Source organism: Ovis canadensis, chromosome 1 (assembly GCF_042477335.2).
Source record: "Ovis canadensis isolate MfBH-ARS-UI-01 breed Bighorn chromosome 1, ARS-UI_OviCan_v2, whole genome shotgun sequence".
NCBI lineage: Eukaryota > Metazoa > Chordata > Mammalia > Artiodactyla > Bovidae > Ovis > Ovis canadensis.
The window spans coordinates 203240860-203256968 of record NC_091245.1 but is presented as its reverse complement, the minus strand read 5'-3'; the positions used below and the strand labels follow the sequence as shown (position 1 = coordinate 203256968).

At 45.0% G+C, this 16109-nt stretch overlaps 1 protein-coding gene across 9 annotated transcripts in view; it reads right to left on the bottom strand.

Annotated features, from left to right (window-relative positions):
* MASP1 (MBL associated serine protease 1) overlaps positions 1 to 16109 on the bottom strand; it is a 67007-nt gene that overhangs the window by 27931 nt on the left and 22967 nt on the right. For all 9 annotated transcript variants that reach the window (XM_069558184.1, XM_069558245.1, XM_069558236.1 and 6 more), the window contains 6 exons: positions 11106 to 11283; positions 9209 to 9340; positions 6894 to 7090; positions 4843 to 4990; positions 2805 to 2923; positions 1791 to 1869 (listed from right to left, as the gene is read on the bottom strand). In XM_069558184.1, coding sequence (XP_069414285.1) covers positions 1791 to 1869; positions 2805 to 2923; positions 4843 to 4990; positions 6894 to 7090; positions 9209 to 9340; positions 11106 to 11283 — 853 coding nt within the window. The remainder of the gene's footprint in view (positions 1 to 1790; positions 1870 to 2804; positions 2924 to 4842; positions 4991 to 6893; positions 7091 to 9208; positions 9341 to 11105; positions 11284 to 16109) is intronic.

Here is a 16109-nt window from a genome sequence, read left to right as displayed (position 1 = left end):
TACCATAAAAAGTGTGTATCTCATTAGGGAAAAAAAAAAAATTATTACCAAAATTTCCAAAAGTGTGAAAGAGAGACCAAAACCTCTTCTTATAAAGGGTGTTGGATGGGGGAGCTGAACAAGCTTTTGTTGAGTTTTTGCTTATTCCTGGTGCACCTTAGGTATTATGCGTACATTAACTCAGTTGTGCTCAGTCATGTCTGTCTGACTCCTTTTGACCCCGTGGACTGTTGCCTGCCAGGCTCCTCTTTTCCATGGGATTTTCCAGGCCAGAATACTGGAGTGGGTTGCCATTTCCTCCTCCAGGAGAACTTCCCGACCCAGGGATTGAACCCGAATCTCAATTAGTCCTCAGAACAATCAACAATGCTGGAAACAGGCCAAATGAGGATGAGCCAATGGTTCAGGCATGCTGAACTGGTGGAGTCTGAATTGGAATCTAAAACTCCTTGTCTCCAAAGCAACATCCTGTCCTTTCTACCCCTTGTCCTCCGATTCCTTCAGAATGCTCCCTTGCCTTGTCCTGCAGAGTGCTTCACAAAGGCCTCAGTCACAGCACCACACACGAGCCACCTGCTGGAGGCGGTGGCACACGTGTCTGCTGGCATTTGAGTTCTTTAACGTCTGGACCTTGTCTTTTCCGTCTGAATTCCCTATGGACTTCTGCATAGGCAACCAGTAAACATCTGTTGAAACTTTTTGTTGGAGTCAAAAAATGCCCCTCTTTCCTACACTGGTCTCTGACTCCAGCCACAATGTCCTATTAAAAAGAAAATTTAAAACAAGCACTTTCCGCTCCAAAATTATGCCTGGGATTTGCTTCAAGGGAGCCCCACCCTGAGAGTGTCCCCTTGGGAATGCATCTGTCTGCTTAATGGACCAGAGTCATTTAGGACAAGGGAAGGGAATAGCACTTCAAAGTTTATATAGGCTCATGAATTGGGGCTGGGGCTGGCTGGGGACCCACTCTACTTCTTGACGTCTCACCTCTCCTCCCCTCCTTCCCTTCTCTTTTACTTTCTGTCACTATGCCTCCTCCCATCACTTTTGCCACAGATGTCCTCTAAAACTGTGGTCCTTACAAGTCTTGCATTAAAATCACCTGGGTAGTGGGAGAGGGCATGGCTGCTGTCAGTTTGTATTTTTACAAAACTTACTGGAGGATTTATATGGATCACATTATTTCAGAACCACTAGAATATATTCTAGAATATTAAGGCTAGTCCAAACCTCTTTATAGCTGAGGTGAAGGATCTTATCCATGATCACAGCATGGGTTAGAAGCAGAGCCAAGGCAAGAACTCTGGGTTCCAAGAACCCATGCAGAGCTGAATCCCCTGCTTCGTGCAGGTCCACTGTGCTGACCTCACCACCCTGCCTTCACAGCTGTCCCAGGAGACAGTGGATACAGCTGATGGCCACATAAATACTGTCAAGGTCACCAGCGCCAAAATAGTGTCCTATATTAGCAAATGCCAGAGCTAGTTTCAAATGTGGAGACAAGCTATTCCTCTAGCAAATTTGGCAACCTGTCTGCAGGCAGAGGTAAAATTAGTATTTAGAAAGCAAACTGAGATTCACAAGCAGTGTCTTTTGAAATCCTAACACCTTACTGCTGAAAGGAACATTTGAGAGTTTTTCATCCAACTGCACTGTGTCTGTAAAATTCCTGCCCCATCCCTCTCAGGGTGCACTTGCCAGGCTCCCCCCACCCCGTGTGGGCTCTGCTCACATCCCCTCAGTGCTGGGGGGCTCATGACCCTTATAACCAGCCAACAGTGTGTTCTTACTTTTACAAGTGGGAATCTTGTTACTCCACGTTCCATCCTTCAGACACTCCATCTGGAATGTGTCCATCTCCACGTTATCCTAGGAAGAAGCATGAAGAAGCAGAGGAAAGGAGAGGGGGTGGGTTGGTGACTGTTTCCCAGTGTAACCAGCTCACCCTCCAGAGCTGGCTGTTCTCCGCTGGGCTTTCCCAACGGGGGCCTCCGAGGGCTTGAAGTCAAGGGGAGGACAGACACTGAGTTCATGTCATCTGTTTCTACTCTGGAGAGACACCTAGTGCCAGGGCAGGGCTCGGGGGGTGTTGGTTGGGGGCTGGGCAGCTGTCTCGAAGGGACACCTGTGCTGGTGATGCCTTCTTCAGAGCCGTGGCTCTCAAACCTCACTCAGTGAGCATCAGTGTCCCAGGCCCCCTCCCAGAGTTTCTGAATCAGTGGCTCTGGCCTGCGGACCAAGCCTTTGCATTTCTAACTAGTGATGTGCTGGTGTGGTGGGGACCCCACTTGGGTTATCATTCCATGAGAGCAGCCGTCCACTAGCTTGGCTTACGCTGGACTCACCTGGGCACCTTAACAGACAAAATGATCACAGGCCCTGCCCCAGAGATTCTGTTTTAATTGATCTCAGGTGGGGCCTGGGAGGTGGTTTTGTTAAGTTAACCAGAGGATTCCTAGGAGAACCACTGTTTCAGAGAATGAGCAATGCTCCCCTGCCACATTTAAAAACTCAGCTTCTGTCCCAGAGCTACCCAGTAAGCCTGATGAACTTTGTTAAGGCTGTTTGTACTGACTGTCGGGCTGAATGGATATTTCGCTTGGACTTTTGTACCACCTTCAGAAGGGAGAGTCTGGGACACATGCTTTGAATTTTCAGAAGGCTGGAATTTTTGGCGCATTGTGGGAAAGCTCGGAAATACCATGGTGGGACCAGGACAAGCTCTGGAAGCCCATCTGCCTTGGGAAGCTCTGGGGAATTTCTCTAGCCTGGAGACCCACCCCTCCCCTGGCAGGACCCTGTACCTTCAGCACTTTGTAGCCTGTGTCACAGCTGATGAGCACCTGGTCTTTGAAGGAATATATGGTTTGCAAGGGTTCGATTTTCCCATGGACAGGAGGCTGCAGCTTGGGGCACTCATTCCCTGGTGGGGAGCAATGAAAGGAGTAGGTGAGAAAACAAAGGAAAGTGTGGGCATGAGAAGCCTTTCCCTAGAATTCAAGGCCTGATGGAGGTGGAAAAAAACACGTGAAAACTGCACCCCCAGGGTATCAGGGCCTAGACCTACCAGGCCCTGAAGAAGGCTTACTTTGGACACTTGAGCAGGTCACTTTCCAACTTGGACCTTTATTTCCTCATCTGTAAAATGAGGTGGTTTGCTAGATGATCTCATCAAAACTCAGGGTAGGAAAAGGTATTAAATGTCTGAGTATAACTCTTGTCTGATGTCTCCTTTCCACCTTCCATAGTAGACCTGTGGGACATTTCTACAGGGATAAGGAGCTCAGTACCTACCAGTGTGTACCTTTCATACTAGACGATGAGAGGAACAGAATTTTCATATTCAGCTGAAATTTACCCTTGAAATTTTTACTCAGTGGGAGTAGTTGGCTCTTTCGGGCCACTCACGATGACCCCTCTTTCTTCCCAAGATCTTTCTTCACAGTGCTAGAGAGACTGTGATTTGCACTTCAAAAGGCTATATTGGATAGAATCCCTAAGCCTGATGTATTTCCTGGATAAACTCTCCCTAATTAATATCCTCTTCCTGCCTCTCCCCACAAGCAGGCACTGAAGCTGGTGATGAGTCAAGGCCAGGATATAGCGTCTTTGCACTGTGTTAGTCATACCCAGCTGTGATCCTTCCACTGCCCCTCTTCCTCCAGTTACTGTACGCTCCTTGGGTCAAGTAACTCCAGCAGGGTTTGGACCAGGACCGGGTGCCTCAAGGGACTGAGCAATGAGGCCTGTGGGCTTTGTCACTCTGGGTGCACAAGGAGGCAAACCACCATGATGAAACATTTTGTGCTAGAGGCTTATACTCAAATTTCTGCCCCAGACTTTGGAAGGCCTGTGGCTGGAAGGATCCTCTTCAGGCCCAGTCAATCACAGTGTGAAGTTCTGGAAGCTGTTTTCCTTTTTGAAAATTATAGTTTTAAAAAAATTATTTATTTTATTAGAGGCTTTACAATGTCGTATTGATTTCTGTTGTACAACAAAGTGAATCAGCTATATGTATCCATTTATCCCCTCCCTCCACCCTCCCTCCCCCATCCTGTCTGTCTAGGTCACCACAGAGAACCGAGTTGAGCTTCCTGTGCTTTATAGCAGGTTGCCACGAACTATCTATTTTAGATAAGGTAGTACATATATGTCAATCCCAATTTCCCAATTTGTTCCACCCTCCCCTTTCCCCCACCCCGTGTCTGCACATCTACTCTCTTATGTCAGCATCTCTATTCCTGCCCTGGAAAGAGTTCCTCTGTACCGTTTTTCCTAGGGCATATACTCTGAGAAAACCATAATTCAAAATGACATGTGTACCCCAGTGTTCACTGCAGCACTATTTACAATAGCCAGGACATGGAAGCAACCTAGATGTCCATCAGCAGATGAATGGAGAAAGATGTGATACATATATACAATGGAATATTACTCAGCCATAAAAGGAACGAAATTTGGTCATTTGTAGAGCTGTGGATGGGCCTAAAATCTGTCATACAGACTGAAGTAAGTCCAAAAGAGAGAAACAAGTATCATATACTAATGTATATATGTTTTTTGTTTTTAAGAATCTCCCCACATGATTCTGAAGTGCAGCCAGTTTTGAAAACGTCTTATCCAAACCCACCATCATTGCTGCCCTTTACCCCATTTATAGATGAGAAGCTAGTCAGCAGAGGGAATCTGCCTTGGTCCCAAGCTGCTCAGTGGCAGGGCTGGGAGTCTTGCCACATCCCCAGAGGAGCCCCAGGCCAGCACCCCTCACACTCCCTGGCCGCTACGCCATGAGGGCTGAGCATGGAAGCCAGGTGTGACCCAGGAGGGGAGAAGCTGTGTTACCTGTCGCCCTGTATGACAGCCTCCAGCCCCGGTTCTCCCCTGAGTTGTCACTGCGAAACAGGATCTGGATGCTGTGGCTCTGGGTATTGATGGGTTCTGGGGCTTTCTCTCCACAGAAGGGCCCCAGAACTTTTGGACCAGCTTTAATCTGTGAGGGGAGAGATAGAAAAAAAGCAGGGTCACACCTGAGTGACAGTGACTGCTTCTGGGATCATCTCTACTCTGCACCCAGGGTTTTCTGGAAGCTTCCATGTGAGTCCATGGTGTTCACTTATATTCTTAGTGGGCATTACCATTCACCAAAGGGTTCCATCTCCACTCTCCCATTCACAGATTACAATGACCTTGGAAGTGGACAAGGCAGGCTGATTTTCCTTTCCTCAGAGATGAACATATTATGTTTCAGAGAGGGGCAGAGCCCTGTCCAGGTATACAGGACAGAAAAGGCCCCTGCTTGCAAAGACCCTGCAGTCTAGTCAGGGCAGACTAATAGATAATAAAAAAAAATAATTACCAGCTGTAGTAGGTATCACAAAAAATAATCAGGGTGATATATAATATAAATGTATGCTATATGTTTATAATTTAAGTAGTAACATCTATGTAGTCTATATAATTTTCATCATTAATATGATAGATATTGTTTAGTTGCTAAGTCATGTCCAACTCTTTTGTGAGCCCATAGACTGCAGCCCACCAGGCTCCTCTGTCCATGGAATTTTCCAGGCAAGAGTACTGGAGTGGGTTGCCATTTCCTTCTCCAGGGGATCTTCCTACCCAGGGATTGAACCCCTGTCTCCTGTGTGTGTCTCCTGCATTGCAGGTGGGTTCTTTACCTCTGTACCACCAGCGAAGCTTCAGTATAATAGATAATAACTTTAAATAGACAGTTAGGGAAGGCCTCTTTGTGGAGGTAACATTGGATTTGAGATATGTAGGATGAGTAGGAGGAGCTTGTCATTTGGAGAGGAGGGGAGAATACTTTCCAGGTGGGGAAAACAATGTATATAAAGGTTGAGGCCAAAAGTGGGAAAGAGCCTGGTAAGTATCAAGAGAAGGAAGGAAGCCAGTGAGGCTGGAGGAGAGGGAATGCCATGGCTTGAGGATGGGAAGGCAGCCACAGGCCATACTGTGTTGAGGAATTCATGTTTATTCCAAGTACAATCTTGATGTAACCTGGCTTTTATAAAATTTACCCTGGATGCTAGAAGAGAACATACCATGCAGAGAAAGAGTGGATGCCAGAAAACCCTCCAGGTAGCTTTGCAGCTGACCGGAGAGAGCAGGGCTTGGACTCAGGTAGAGGCAGCGGAGATGGAGAGAAGGAAGAGGCAATCTGGGCTGGTCCAGATTTCCAGCCCCCAGGCCTGCGTCCTGCCTCTGCTTTAACTCTTTCTCTTTCCTCCTCTGAGGACCAGCACATCTTAACCCTCATTTGATGACTTCCATAATCCTGAGTATATCTTCATCTTGTCACCCTTACTGTGGTGAGGGGGACAGTGAAACCCCTAGAGTTGCCTGCCTAATGATAAGCTCATAGCATGGCACCTGGGATATAATGTATGGTGGACAGAGTTCTGGGCCTCCCTTGCGGCTCAGATGGGAAAGATTCTGTCTGCAGTGTGGGAGACCCGGGTTCCATCCCTGGGTTGGAAAGATCCCCTGGAGGAGGAAACCCACTCCAGTACTCTTGCCTGGAAAATTCCATGGATAGAGGAGCCTGATGGACTACAGTCCATGGGTCATAAAGAGTCAGACATTTTTTGACTAAATGACTAACACACACAGACAGAGTTCTAAGCTGGTCCCCATGATCTTCACCCTGGTGTCACTTCATGATGACATTATGTTACCTGCCAGAAGGGATTTTGCAGGTGGGGTCAGGGAAGTTCCCTAGACTGGGTCCAGTCAAGGTGGTAGATGTTATTTTAAATAATTACTTTTTAGGAAGCCACTGGCTTGGCCCCCTATCCTGGAAGAAGGTAGAGAATTTTCCCAATTCAGCCAAGATTTGTCAGTATCCCCAGTGCATATAGCCCCTGCTATCTTACCTTGATGTAGTCATAGGGGCAGGACACCTCAGGATGGTCCTCAATGTCGAAAATGTCCTCAAACTGCAGGCTGATCATGAAACCCTCCTCTAGCTCAATGGTGTAGAGGCATTCGGAGCTCTTGGGGTAAGGGCTGGGGAAGTCGGGGCTGGTGATCACGCCAGTCCGCTGGGTGAAGAGGTTGTCACTGCACTCCACTGTGGGAAGCAGATGGGAGCAAAGTGGTACACCACACTCAAGGCCACAGCATCCCCTTCCTTATCTGCGATGGTACAATTTTCCCAGTGGTTTCTGAGAGGCAAGTTGGGGAAGGATTCACTATCCCCATTTTACAGATGGGGAAACTGAAGTTCAGTGAGGGGAAGAGATTTATTCAAGGTCACACAACCAAGTAATTTGCAGGGTTCAGACTCAAAGGCAGTGAGTGTGATATGCCTTTTTGTCCAATTCTCCGATCTTGGTGTGGGGCTTGAGGGGTCTCAGATGGAAGGTTTTGAGATGTGTGGTCAGGAAGAGGATCTTCTCCTCTTTTGTGCTGCTCTCCCCTCAGCCCAGGACTCCGTGAGATCTCTGCTCAAAGCCATCCTTGATCCTTCCTTAACACAGGACCCTCACACATACCCTCGCTTTCTGGACCCTGGCCTTGCTTTGTTTCTCTTCATGCTGTTGACCACTGCTTGCATTGTGAAACGTATTTCTCGGTGGACTTTCCTGCCCCCACAAGTTCCCTGAGCTCAGGGAGTTTGCCCTGTTCCCCATCACAGTTGCAACCCAGCAACCAGTGTCTTGGATCCTGGCCATGGCTTAACCCTGCAAAGGTCCTGTTATATGCCATTGAACCATCGTCCTTGGATCTGGCATGTCAATTCTTTCTGGTCATTTGTAAATGAGAAAACTGTGGCCCAGAAAGGGGGCATAGCTGACCCTAAAGTCCCTCAGTTACAAGCTACAGAACAAGGTTTAGAGTGGTCTCTGAATTTGTGTGCTTTAACTTTCTATCCCAAGCATTCTCATGGGGATGGCATTGCTCCCAGAGGGGCCAAAATTGGTTCTTAGAGAGGGGAAGTTGTTACTTTTTTCATGCATAACACACAGGCAGACATATAGTGCATAAACATATATAAGGGTATTTGTGGCATTAAATTTCGAGTCAATTAGGAAGAGAATGTTTAAAAAGGCTCTTGGGGGGCAGAAGCAAAAATGAAAAACAGGATTCATAAACATTGCTCAGTCTTAGCCCCTCTGTGCTCAGTACGTGGTAGATACTCAATAAATAAGTACTGAATGAAAACCATGGAAAATACAACCCTCTTCAAGAAAACCCATGTATATGCCTGCTTTATATGGATGGGTTTATTCAGAAGTAGAAGTTTTTGAAGAAGAAAGGAAAAGAAATCCTGTTTCTAGCAAGCCCTCCCCCAATGCTCCCTCACTCAGCTTCCAAGTGGTCTTTTAGGACCCAGATCCTTACCCTGCAGTCATACTGATCTGCTGGCAATTCCCCAAATATTCTGAATCCTGTCATGCTCCTGAATGTTTGCAGAAGCTATTCTCTCTGCCTGTCATGCCCTCCTTTCCCTTGTTCTTTTTCCTTCATCAAGGGCATCATCTCTGGGAAGTGCTTGTTCACTCGGTGCCGACTCAGGTCTGACGGAGCCACACTCGCACTTCATTTACAAGACTCACGACATTGTATCATTTGCCTGTGTGGCTATTACCCGCTAGCCAGGAGGTCCTCGTGGAAATGTCTTCGTCCTCCTATTTCTCCCTCCCCACCTCAGCCTGGATACTATGGCAGAGAAGGCACGTGGATGAGAGGGGAAAGCAAAGGGAGCAAGAAGGAAAGGGATGTTTTCTTGCTGTCTTATCTTTGTCTCTTTCTCTCTCTCTCTCTCCCCTTCTCTCGCTTGCACTGGGGTTCTCTCTATCACAATATAAAAGTGAGAGGCCAGGGAAGAGCAGAAAAAAAGGAGTGGGTGGGTAAAACCTAGTTCAGGGTTCAGAACTGGGAAACCTGGGTTTTCCCTTGACTGGGCTTGTTACTTACAGGAGGAGAGGAAATGGGGGCTAAAGAGCAGAAAGCCCTGCTCCCCAGGAAGGAAGATGGCCTAGAGGCCAGGGCTTCTCAAAGGCAGTTCTCTGAGAATCTGAACCCCACTTCCAGGCTGGTGGGCATTTCAGCATCTTTATCCCTGCGGTCTGATTGCACTTTTAATTATTCCTGCTGCCTGTTCATCCTTCCTCTGAGCCTCCCCTCATCGTACTGGAAAATATGACTCCTAGCAGTGATGCACAGAATCAGCGCTGGGCCCCACCTCGGCACGTCCTGTTGTCTGTGTGGAGAATGTAGCCGAAGCGACAGGAGCAGTAGTAGCCGCCGATGTAGTTATGGCAGTGGTGGTCGCAGGACAGCTCCTCGTCCTCCCGCTCTGTGCACTCATCCACATCTGTAGGGCAGGTAGAGCCTCTCACAACCAATTCAAGTGTGATGGTGAAGAGAGCAGCCGACATTTACAGAGCACTCAGTGGAGCCACTCACTGTGTTGAGAGATACCTGCATTCTCTCATTTAAGCCTCATCTGAGCCAACCCGCTCCAGTGTCCTTGCCTGGAGAACCCTAGGGACAGTGGAGCCTGGTGGGCTGCCGTCTATGGGGTCGCACAGAGTCGGACACGACTGAAGTGACTTAGCAGCAGCAGCAGCAGCAGCAGCAAGCCTCCAATTACAAATGAGGAAACTTGCCCGAGGTCACAGAAAACCTGGTCAGACCTGGGCAACCTGACTCCTGGTGGTGCCACTGCTCTCTAACAGCTGTGATGACAGCGAGCAGGACGGTTATGACCCCCTTTTACAGATGAAGAAACTGAGACTTAGAGCCATGAAGGAACTTACTCCAAGTCACACAGACAGGAAGTGGAGTCCTCATTCAAATCAAGGTGGGCTGGCTCTAAAATCTGGGTTTTTAACCTCTCCTCTTTCTAAGTCTCTAAGGTGGGTCAAGCCCTATCTTAGGCGTTGGAAATATAAAGATAAAAAGATGTATGTTTTCAACCTAATTTGAACGCATATTTCTTCCCAAAAGATACAGGAATGGCCAAGAAGCTTACACCTGAAAAGACACTCAGCATCACTGGGTGCCAGGAAAATGCAAACTAAAACCATAATGAAGTACCACTGCATGTCCTCTGGAATGGTTAATTTTTTTTTTTTTAATTGATGACACCAAATGTTGGTGAGGATATAGAGCAGCCAGAACTCTCATATATTGGTAGAGGGATACAAAATGGTGCAAACACTGGAAAAAGACTCTACGACAATTTCTTATAGAACTAAACATACACCTACACTACGATTAAGCAACTTTGCCCCTAGATATTAACATATATCCCACAGAAGTGAAACATATGTGAAATATATGAAAACATATGTTTACAAAATGGCTTGTACAGAAAGGTTTGTGGAAATTTTATTAATGATATCCAAAAAATGGATAGAACCCAGGTGTCTGTCAATAGGAGAATGAATAAATAGGTTGTAGTATATTTGTATAATGGAAAATTACTCTGCCAGGAAAAGAAATAGTTACTAATGAATTGGAACGACATTAATGAAAATCAAAAACTTTGTGCTGAGTAAAATATTTCTCATCTCCAAAATATAATATGTATGTGTTCATTTATATGAAGTTTTGCAAGAGGCAAAACTAATCTATTGTGGTGGAAAAAATCGGGACTGTTGTGGTGACCTCTAAAGAGGTCAGAGTGTGGTATAATTGGAAAGGAGCATAAAGGAACTTTAGGGGTTAATGGTAAAGCTCAACGTCTTGTTAGGGACTTAGTTATGTACAAATAAAAATTTTTCAAAGCTTAACAAATGTACTTAAGATTTATGCATTTCATTGAATATATAGATTTTACACAGAAAGAAAAAATTGTGAATAGCTGTTGAACTCTAGATAAACAATATGCATGCTAAAATATTTAGGAAGAAGAGTACTGATGTCTGCAATTTATTTTGAAATGTGTCAAAAAAGATGAATTGATGGATAGAGGATAGATAGATGGATAGATGTGCAATAGACCAAATGCAGTAAGACATTAATGGTAGAATTTATGCAGTAGGCGTTCATTTTAAAGCAGAGAACACAAGACACTTTTAATTTTCAGAGAGAAAGGGAGATGTGGGGATGAGTCACCCACTTCTCCAACTTACCCACAGCCACGTAGTGGGCATCAAATCCTGTGAATCGCTCTTCATCGGAGAAATCTGACCGGAAAGTGATGGACATAAAGGAGCCGGGGGAGAGAACCACTTCCTGGCCTGGGGTTTGTTCTGTGTCCGTGGTCTCCCTGCCACAGAAGGTTGCCAACACCTGGTCTTCAGTTTCTACCTTTAGGGTCAAAAAGAAAGGGAACAAGATGTGCAGCTTCCCCAATTAGCTTCACTGCTGGTCTCAAGGAGAAAAGACAGAGGAGCTGCCCACAAGTGGGCCAGGCAGCCTGGGAAGCCCAAAGAAAGAGGCTTAGGAGTTCTGGGGTTTGAGGAAAGACTCATTACAGGTTAAGCCAATGTATCTGTCCTCTTCCTGTTTCATTCATTTTGTTTAGGTCCATCAGAAGTAGCTTCATATTAGTCCTGTTGGCAACAAAATGCCTTGAGGTGAGGTGAAGTCGCTCAGTTGTGTCCAGCTCTTTGCGACCCCTTGGACTATAACCTACTAGGCTTCTCCATCCATGGGATTCTCCAGGAGTGGATTGCCATTTCCTTCTCCAGGGGATCTTCCCAACCCAGGGATCAAACCCGGGTCTCCTGCATTGGAGGCTTTAACCTCTGAGCCACCAGGGAATGCCTTATTTGTTAAAAAAAAAATTCAATGTTAAAAATAAATTTTCATATTTAATAAAACAGAAGAGTTAGATTTCACAGATGGATTCTAGATACAATAGGAACTTACATTTCCAGGAAAAGAAACTTTATACACAATATAAGTCATTCATTGAGAATTCGGTATGTGCCAACCACAGAACAAAGTGTGGGATGGGGGTGATGGGAGATGAGTAAGCCATTGAGCTGTGCACGCGGAAGGGCTTCCCAGGTCTCTCAGTAGTAAAGAACCCACCTGGCAATGCAGGAGACACAGGACACTTGGGTTCAATCCCTGGGTCAGGAGGATTCCCTGGAGTAGGAAATGGCAACCCACTCCAGTATTCTTTCCTGAAAAATTCCATGGACAGAGGAGCCTGGCAGGCTATAGTTCATGGGGTCACAAAAAGTTGGACACAGCTAAGCAACTGAGCACGCACATGCCCATAGGGAAGCAGTGTTCAGATGGCGGAAAACAGACAGAGCTATCATACAGTGTGATAAGTGTCGTGTGAAGAATATACTCAGAAGGAGGCAAAAGATCCCCATTGGAATATAAGCTATGGGAAGGTGAGACTTTTTGTTAATTACTTACTTTTTTATTGGTATATTTGAGCTTTATTTTTAAAATGATACATTATCTATATCAGAATTGGAATTTTAAAAAATGTAAATTGTAAATAAACATCATAAATAAACCATGTGTTTAGTTACAATGTGTTAGTTTCAGGTGTAAAGTGATTCAGTTACACACACACACATATTCTTTTTCAGATTCTTTTCTTTACAGTTATATCTTCAGTGCATAGAATAGGACCTAGAATATAGCAGTTATCCAATAAATATTTGTCAGCCAGAACTAAAAGTGCAAGACCTATTCTGAGAACAATGAGAGCCAGAAATTCTGTGGGGATTGTAGGAAAAGATATATTTGGAGGGATAGGTTGAAACTAGATTATTATCGACCTTGAATCACATAACAAGTGACTTGAAATCCCATGGACAGAGGAGCCTAGTGGGCTATAGTCCATGGGATTGCAAAAGAGTCAGGCATGGCTTGGTGACTAAACAACAAAAAGGGATGTCACGTAATCAGAACTGTGTTTAATAGGTAGTCTTACTAATATAGAAACTATTGGAATCACTCCAAAATAGTTGCATTTTTTTTTAAAGACTCAGCTGCAAAATTGCCTATTTGCTAAAGAATTCCCTATTTTGCAAGAGCCAGCAGCCCTGGGTAGATTCAGAAACCCAAGGAGAGATTCTAAACTGGTTGTCTACAGCAGATTTTGCGTGTTTGGTTAGCGAAGCAGTGTTGTAGCTGGCTGGTATGTTTATATGACTACCATACTTTGCTCACCTACCATTCTATCATTTATACCTATCTCGATCCTTTTAAGGAAGCATTTCTATCTGCATCCTCCAGCTTGATGTTTTAGCCAAGATGCATGAGAAAAATCTGACCAAGAATGATGTCTGCTGCCTTTCAAAATCTTTAAAGCATAGGTCTCAAAACCTGCCTATCTCTAGTAGCTTCTAATGAATTGTTTCATTCATTAGCTTAGTGTGTCAGAAGTATCTTGACATTTGACACTTCTGTTTTGAAACTAATGATTTATTTATTTAAAATAAGTGGGAGCTTTAAAGGAAAACAATTTGCCCTGGCAACAAAACACAAGGACAATTAATCACTAACTTTGGGAATTGAAGTGTAAACAGAAGATGAGATCATAGCTTTGCTATGTTTTCCTCTTCTCTGCAGATACTAGCCAAACTCACACCAGCCTTATTGCTGTGGAGTGTTCCAATCTGCACACAGCTGAAATGTCACTTTCTTGAACATCTCAGCTGCTTTGTTGTTTTGGTGATCTGAGTTTTCCAGGTAGCTGAAGTTTTACCTGTGATTTTTTTAAAAGCTGGGGTGTTTGTGAGTGTAATGCTTTTCAAAGCACTTTATTCAAATACCTGCTTTCTCAGGTGAAATATACTAATCCTTCTTGGTGATCCAAGGACAGTGTTATGAACATCAAGTTGGGATATTGGGGTTTGTAATGTTGCTTGCCCTGCATTGAAAGCCCCCAGACTATAAAGCTGTTGCAAATCTTATGTCTTCTTTATGTAGATAGGGTTTTATTTACTGTTTTAAAATCAGGTAGAAATTCATTAAGCTGCTATCATTAGAATATAATGAGAATAAGACTAAATACATAAAGAATGAGGGTCTGGGAGGAGGCTTCTTCGATGAGTAACCACATGCGCTGGAATGCACTATCTTGGTGACCTCTGCATTAGAGCGAAATGTATGGACCTGGCTGTTAGAGGTCTGGACCCCTATTTCTGACTCCACCAAAAAGTGGTATATGGCTAACTCCTGAAGCGCTCAGTTATCCACCTGGTAAACTAGGGGTTTGGACAAGCTGAGTTCTACTTTCTCTTCTAGTCCTGACAACCTAGTATTCTAACAAGGCATTATATCCATACATTAAATAAACCAACTAGAGCAGGGGTCCCCAACCTCTGGATCTTAATGCCTGATGCTCTGAGGTGGAGATGATATAATAATAATAGAAAAAAATTGCATAATAAATGTAATGCACTTGAATCATCCTGAAACCATCTTCCACCCCCGGTCTGTGGAAAGATTATCTTCCACAGAACCAGTCCCTGGTGTCAAAAAAGTTGGGATTCATTGAACTAGAGAATGGTGAGGAGGAGTTTCAACACAGACATTGCCTCCTACTTAAGAACTTGAACTTGTTCATGGTCTATACCATGTGCTCTAGAAGCAATTACTAATGAAGAGTCAAGCCTTGAGCATCAGCACTTCTAGACACGACAGCCTCATTCCTCATTTGTTATCCCCGAGGTCGCCAAGGTTCTGTAGTACCTGTAGCATGAGACTTGCAAGTAAAACCAACCAGAGGTCTTTTGGATCAGGGAGAGACCTAATGAAGGTCTATGATAAACAGCCTCCCTTCTTGTAACTTCCAGGCTTAAGGATACCTAAGTTTATGATGGCAGATAAACAATCTTCACCTGTAGAGCCTCACTATTAAAGAGGACAGGTAAGCATCCCCCAGCTGAGACCCATGGGAAAACCTGAGTCTGATAGACCTTTAGAAGCAGGGAAGAGAAGGCCCCAGGTCCCTGGGAATTCAGCCTGCAGCTCCAAATAGAGCCTGGAGTGAGGGACCTTTAAGCTGTTTCAATCCCCTCCTTCTAAAGGAAACTGAGGTCCAGAGAAGGGCAGTGACTCGCTCAAGAGTAGAGAGATAACCACGAGCATTTCCTGATACCAGATTTGCTTTTGGAACAGTTCTGACCCTGGAGAAAGGAGCCCACCGATCCAGAGAGTGCAAGGCAAATGACACAGGCACTTTGCCAAACAACTTTTTGGCTCAAGGGCCTCTTGAAACTTATCTGGCGTGCATGGACTGTCTCCCAGAGAGGATGTGGCTCAGTGACAGCTCTGGTTGTAACCTAAACAGAGGGGTCACTGGCCCTACTTAATATTTGCAGCCCTTGCTATGACTGTAAAATTCTACAAAACCCATTAACTTCTGAGTGCAGATGGAGGATTGAGCCCTGGCTTCTGTTTGGACTGCCCCTGTACTAGGGTCATTATATTAACATGATGGGGGGAAATACCTTATCAAATGAAAACAAAAAATTCATAATAGTAGAAAACCATTTGGCTGGGGATCACAGACTCTCTTTTTTTTTTCTACTTATTATGGGCAGCCATGTCCTTTCAGCCGTGTCCTATTGTGATTTTCGGCACCAACATATGGATGCATGTCCTCAATTTGCTTTCTTTCATCTCAACAAATATTTATATACCAAGTTCTGTCCTCATTATAACATGAAGGATGCCAAAAACTACTAATTTGTTGCATGTGCTTAATAAGCAAGCCCCCTGCTTCTGGGAATATAAAATTTAGTAGGAGAATAAGTACTCACATGTGTCTGTGTTAGGGAATTACCAGATTATAGTTATTGCAATGAAAGCTAGGAAGTCCCTGGGGTTATAAGATGGGAAAATATTGCATCCAGCTTAGGGGAATCAGAAAACAGGAAAAAGAGAATGGTCTCTGAGCTGGGACCAAAAGGTGAGTAGGACATAGGCAGGTAGAAATCGTAGGTGGAGGGCTGGGAAGGGGGCAGAAGGGAGGACATCTAGGTAGAGGGAATAGCAAAATTCTGAGGGCATTTGGAGTCTCAGCTGCCCCTCCCTACCCACCACTACCTGATATAGGAAAGGGGTTCTGTTGAGGACAGGGGGCAGGAAGGAGGAGAAACCAGAGTCTGCTTTCTATGAGCTGTTTCCCTTAGTAAACAGCACAAACCTCCTAG